This window comes from Dermochelys coriacea, chromosome 8 (assembly GCF_009764565.3).
Source record: "Dermochelys coriacea isolate rDerCor1 chromosome 8, rDerCor1.pri.v4, whole genome shotgun sequence".
In the NCBI taxonomy this organism is placed as follows: domain Eukaryota; kingdom Metazoa; phylum Chordata; order Testudines; family Dermochelyidae; genus Dermochelys; species Dermochelys coriacea.
In genome coordinates this window covers 44,890,373-44,896,372 of record NC_050075.1, presented here as the reverse complement: position 1 = coordinate 44,896,372, position 6,000 = coordinate 44,890,373, and the positions used below count along the sequence as shown (strand labels likewise).

General features: G+C 49.3%; 1 protein-coding gene across 4 annotated transcripts in view; it reads left to right on the top strand.

The window, feature by feature from the left end:
- The first annotated feature begins 897 nt into the window (after window positions 1-897).
- The window catches only part of LOC119860029 (flavin-containing monooxygenase 5-like), a 44,306-nt gene continuing 39,203 nt past the window's right edge, over window positions 898-6,000 (top strand). For all 4 annotated transcript variants that reach the window (XR_006273883.1, XM_043491184.1, XM_038413122.2 and 1 more), the window contains exons 1-4: window positions 898-1,173; window positions 2,848-3,036; window positions 3,480-3,642; window positions 4,730-4,872. Coding sequence is in view for 3 of the 4 variants with exons in the window: in XM_043491184.1 (XP_043347119.1) it covers window positions 1,039-1,173; window positions 2,848-3,036; window positions 3,480-3,642; window positions 4,730-4,872 (630 nt within the window). In the remaining variant the exon portion in view is untranslated. The remainder of the gene's footprint in view (window positions 1,174-2,847; window positions 3,037-3,479; window positions 3,643-4,729; window positions 4,873-6,000) is intronic.

The window sequence follows — 6,000 nt, the reverse complement described above, 5'->3', positions numbered from 1 at the left end:
AATGGATTTATTTGGGGTTTGAATCCCATTGGGAGGTGGGTGCCTGGGTGCTAGAGACAGGAGCATTTGCTAAGCCATTTTCAGTAAATCTGCAGCTTTGGGGGCGTGGGTCAGATCCTGAGTCTGTGTTGCAGCAGATTAGCATATCTGGGTCAACAAGACAGGATTCTGGAGGCCCAAACTGGCAGATAAAATGGCCTCAGAGGTAGTCTCAGCACATCAGGTGACAGTCCCAAGGGGGGGTCTCTGTGACCCAAAATGTCACACCCACACTACACTTACAGGTGGGGAGGAGGAGCAGAGAGACCCTGCAGCTCTGCCCCCTGCTCCCCGTCCTGTGAGCAATAGGGATAGGACAGTGCCTCTGTCCCCACTTCTTTCCCCTTCAGCATCTGGCCTGGGCAGGCGGGGTAAAGAGCCCCCGGAGCAACATGCAGAGCAGAGGGAGGCTGGGGAGCAGAATTGAGTGGGACAGACTTGCTTCCAGGCTAGGGGCACAATTGATGGGGGGTCAGGGAGGTGGAACAGATCTGAGGCAGAACTGATGGGAGACTTGGAGGAGGCAGGATTTCTTTGGGGGATGGGTAAAGAATTAATTGCAAGGCAGGGGGACTGGCAAATGTGAGGGGTGGTGACAGAGCCCCTATTTTTTTTCAGAATACTTTAAGCATGGTTAGATCAGGGAATAAGCCCTTCATGGGAAGGGTGTGCAGGGGCTGAAGTGTGGCAGGGCAGCTGCAGGAACCCTGTAAATCCTGTCTGGTAGTGTAGCAATTACTTTATTATGCAACTGAGCCAAGCTGCATTTACAGCAAGAGAGAAGCCCAGGAGTGGTCCCACCTCTGGTCTGATCCTCCCTGCCCTGGAACTCAGTGCCTCAGACAGCCCAATCAGAGAATGGCGCTGACGCAAGCTGCTCCTTCATTCGGAGCCGGCAAGTGATTGCCACTCCTTCAGCTCTGAACTGCGCCAACAGTGATACGGCCTGAGGATCCCCCTCTCCCAGGTGGCTGGCAAAGCGCTCTGAAGCCAGACGGCATGGCACAGAAGAGGATTGCAGTTATTGGAGCTGGTGTTTGTGGACTGAGCTCCATTAAATGCTGCTTGGACGAGGGTCTGGAGCCCATCTGCTTCGAGAGGAGCAGTGACATTGGAGGGCTCTGGAGATTTGAGGTGGGTCTGAGTTTCTCTCGGTCCTGACTTGCTAGGTAGGGTGGAAATGAAAGTGTTTCCAGTCTTCCCCCAGGGGAACATTCTCTATGAGCATTCTCTGCATGCTCCAACCTCTACTTAGCAGCAAAACAATGCAGGGCCAGTAGCCGTTTGTCAGACTCCACCACAGCCTTACTGCACTAGGGAGCTGTATAAACATCTCCAGTGCTGCTAACATCAGTGCACCTGAGCGGCATTTAACCCCCCCGTGAGCCCCAGCACAGTCACTATAATTGGTGTGGTACTGAAAAGGGCTATTGCAGCCAAAGCTCCACCTGCACCAGATGCTGCTGAGCTGGTTCTAGCCATGGGGGAAGAGTTTATAAAAATACTCTGTGTAGACAATGCTCCATGCACCTGCTATGGGCCTGACCCAAAGGCCAGTGAAGTCAACGAGAATCTTTCCACTGACCCTGGAGGCTTTGGATCAGGCCCTTACCAATGTGTGAGGGAGCCTGCAGAGGTGTAACTAATGTGCGCCAGGCCTGGAAGAAGGTGCGAGTTGAAGGAGACCCCCTCTGGCTTTAACATACACAGTCTAACGTGCTTCTGCGGCCCCTCTCCCTGCTCAGAGCAGTTTACTGCAGCTTAGACTCTCTGATGCCCTGTTTCCTCTGAGCTTTGCCCACAGTGATGTTTATGGTAAGATTTCCCTACTAGCAAATAACCTAAGGGAGTCTTAGCTGAGGCAGTGTCCCCAGGGTCCTACACCCCACCCTGATTGTCCTGGAGTCTGCAGGAATTAAAGATTAATTTTTAATTTAAGGTTATGTCTTGTGATGAAACCTGCAGGAATACATCCAACCAAAATTGGCAACCCAACATGTTCCTGTTGGGGCAGCGTCCCTGTTAATCTGGCTGGGGAGAGGTATACACTTCACTAAGTTAGGCCTTGTCTTCGCTGCTGGAAAAGTGTGCTGTTTACCTCCGAGTAACTAACTTGAGGTAATAAGACAGCGAAGACCAGGAACTTTAGTTTTTCTGGGAGGTAAACAGCCCTCTGCCCCCTCCAGGGATTGAGTTAAACTCATGGTCAAAATAACATGCCTGGTTTTCGCTGAGGGTTTACCTAGAGAAAAACTCAGGTACATTAGTCTCAATGAGGTAAAAAATTCACCTTTTTTAGTAATGAAAACAAGGCCTTTGATTCTTTCTACAGTCACTTGGTCTTGCATGTGATTTAGGCACCTGGCATAAAAGTCAAATAGTTAAGAAAATATGTCACCTTGAGGAAGACGTGGTTTATCTCAGGAAGGATTATAAACAGTGCCAGTAATTCTATATGCTGAAATGACTCCAGCCAGTAATCTATTTTTATTATCCCTTCCTAAATTCACTATGCTTTAGGTTTTCCTATGATTCTTGCAAGTTCAAGGCAATCATAAGATCTCCTTGTTCCTGCTGGTTTTATTTGTCATCCCCACAGGGGATTTAAAGAACATTTAAAGAAATGTCATTGTGTTCCCACTGCACCCCAGGCTAATGTCACGTGACAAAGACACTTGAAAGATGACTGTCACCTCAGCTTTTGCAGAAGGAGTCAGTAATACTGGCTATTTAACTTGTAGAGCTTTAGTTCTTTGGGAATTCACATGGTTAATGTTACACTCCATAATGTTCTCCTGCTCCCTACAGGAGAATCCTGAAGAGGGCAGAGCCAGCATCTACAAATCTGTCATCATCAACACCTCCAAGGAGATGATGTGCTTCAGTGACTTCCCCATCCCAGCCGATTTCCCCAACTACATGCACCACTCCAAAGTCATGGAATATTTCCGCATGTACGCCGAGCACTTCGACCTTCTGAAATACATCTGCTTCAAGGTGAGGAGACCTGGCCCAGCGAGCAGGGTTAGGAGAGAGAGAGCGAGAGAGAGTGTGTGCACGCACATGTGTGCAAGATCTAGGTGAAAGAATTCCGCCCCCCATAAGGAAACATCTCACACTCATGGAACAGGGAGAACCAGACGGACTGTTCTGGGACCTCCTTTTGTCTGGGGGCTGCCTGGCGGAAGTTATAGCCCAGCTCCCAGGAACCGCTGCAGCCCATTCTCTGTGGGAGCCAGTGAGCCCTCAGAGGCTGTGAGGCAAAACCTAGCAGAGCCCAGCTGGCCGCTTGCTGCTGCTCCCAGCTCTGTGCTGGCCTCGTGCTGCCTGGCTGGGTTGCTGACTCAGGCATAGGGAGGAGGTTAGTGTCAGGGACTCCATTCTGAGGGAATGGATGAAATTTGCTGGTACCAGCTCTGCGAGTGCCCTTTTCCTTCCAGACCACGGTGGTCAGTGTGACAAAGAGCCCGGATTTCTCCACCACGGGCCAATGGGACGTTGTCACGGAGACCGAGGGGAAGCAGGAGTCAGCCATCTTCGATGGGGTCATGGTTTGCACCGGCCATCACAGCAACGCCCATCTGCCACTGGACTCCTTCCCAGGTAGGACGCGGAGTGCAAAGCTAATACTAAACCTTTGTGTCTCTCTGCATCTCCATATATTATGTTCTAGTTCTAGTCTCTCCATCCCCTCACATGGCCTGGGACTAGAGGGTTTTCCTGATGGAGATGGTGGCAGGTCTGCAGAGGCTCCTAGTGGATACCCTGTTCTGTGCTGGAGGCCTGGACTCTGGAGGCAGCATTTACAAGAGCACTCAGCATTAGAGCTGGTCAAAACTCAGAATTTCCATTTCACAGGAGATTTTGAAAATTAATAGTTTCACATTTCAATTATGACACAAACCGAAGGCCCTGTGATCAAGGAAATAAGGTATTTCAATCATTACTAAATAGTACCTGCCCTTACCCATTTTAAAACCAACAGATTAAATGAAAATTGAATATTTCAACTGTGATGTCCTATTATGCAATATTACTATTGAGAATTTATGAAGTAAAGTAAAAATAATAAAATGAAAAAATGAAAAATAATAAGTTAAAAATTTGAAATGAAATTTCCAAGTTCTGAAACAAAAGTTCCTTGGTACATATGTTCACAAGGGTTAAAATGAAGATGGGGCTTGCAGAGGTTATGAGCAAGGAACAGCACATCCAGAGCCAAATCCAGCTGCATATTAGACCCCCAGAGGAGTGTCATCAACAGCTCAGTTTCCTTGTGCAGTCCAGCTTTAAAGGTAACCTAAAAAGGGGAGGGGAAAACTTGGCTTCTGCCCTAGTTTGCTTCATTTCATTTAAAGTCCTGAAATGCTTTTTAAAGATTTTTTTGTTCTGCTTGCTACTTGCATTGGAAATCGAGGGGTCCCTGTCTACTCCTGGGGGCTGGAGAACAAGCAGGATGATGACATCACATGTACCAAGGATGTGGACCTTGAGTCCACTGAGAGGGAAGGGATTTTTACTCAGTTTGACACTATCATGGATTGTCTAACTGCTGTGTGTGTAACTCCTGCCCAAGGTGCAAGGAATGCTGCAGACCCTTGCAGTCCTGCTATTCTCTTGAATCTTGGACCCCCAGGACAATGCAGGAGTCAGGGGGCACACTTACAGCTGTTCCGCTCCTTCTTTGCAGGGATTGAAAAGTTCAAAGGCTGCTACTTCCACAGCCACGATTACAAGAAGCCCCAGGAGTTCTCGGGGAAGAAAGTTATTGTGATCGGCATTGGCAATTCAGGAACGGACCTGGCAGTGGAGCTCAGCCACACCGCAGCTCAGGTTTGGTTTAGGGAATTATTTTACACCACGGAACAGTAAGAATGTTGTGGCTCATCACTGTGTGCTTTTTCCCCCTCATGGCTACACTTCCCCTCCAGAGTGCAGTCATATTCGAGGCCCCGTTTCCCTCTCCAATCCACACTGGGGGAATCTTCCACTTCCTGTGTTTGACCCCCATGTGGAATTCCCATTGATTTCAATGGTGTGCCGGCAGACTGAGCAATAGAGGGGGGCAGTGAAGAATGGGAAGCAGATCTGGAAGGCCCACCCATGCAGACTTGCTCAATCTGCTATGCATCAAAGTTTGTACCCATTCTGCTTTGCCTAAGGAGCCTGTCAGAGACATCAGGCCTACAGCACACGTTGGGGGAATGCTGAATTGAGAACCCACATCTACTGTGTTACCATCTGCTAAAACACCCCGCAACCTGAGTGAGCAAGGCCAGCAAGCCTCTGAGTCGATGTTGCTCCCAACAAACAGCCATTGAATTCCAGTTCTACTGGGGATGGAGCGTGTGCCCCGGACACAGTTCATACCACTCACCCTTTTTTTGATCTGCAGGCACTTTATGGCAAGTAGGGAGAAGACACAGGCATTTCCTTACAGATATAGGCATTTGCTCACAAGTACATGCTTATGCTTACGCTTATGACATGGTTTGTCTGGGCAAATGCCTGCCTCTAAGGACATGGCTACACTTGAGTTAAACCAGCCCTCGGAGAGCACAGCAGGGAAAGCGCTGCAATGTGGTCACACTGACAGCAGCAAGCACGCTGGCATGGCCACATTTGCAGCACTTGCAGCGGCATTGGGAGCAGTGCATTATGGGCAGCTATCCCACAGAGCACCTCTTCCCATTCTGGCGCTATGGCTTGTGGGAAGGAGGCGGGTGGGTGCAGGGCATTCTGGGTCCTGTCCCAACCGCCCCGTGATGCATCACTTCGCATAGCAATCCCTGTGCTTTCGTCCACATTTGGCGCCATCTTTCAACGTGTTTTGCGCTGCGCGCTCTGTCTTCCCTTTCGGTCTGCGGGAATGGATCCTGAACTGCTGAGGAATATGCTGATGAGTCTCACCAGCACATCACAAATTGCAGTCAAGTTATTCCTTAAGCTACAAACTGACAG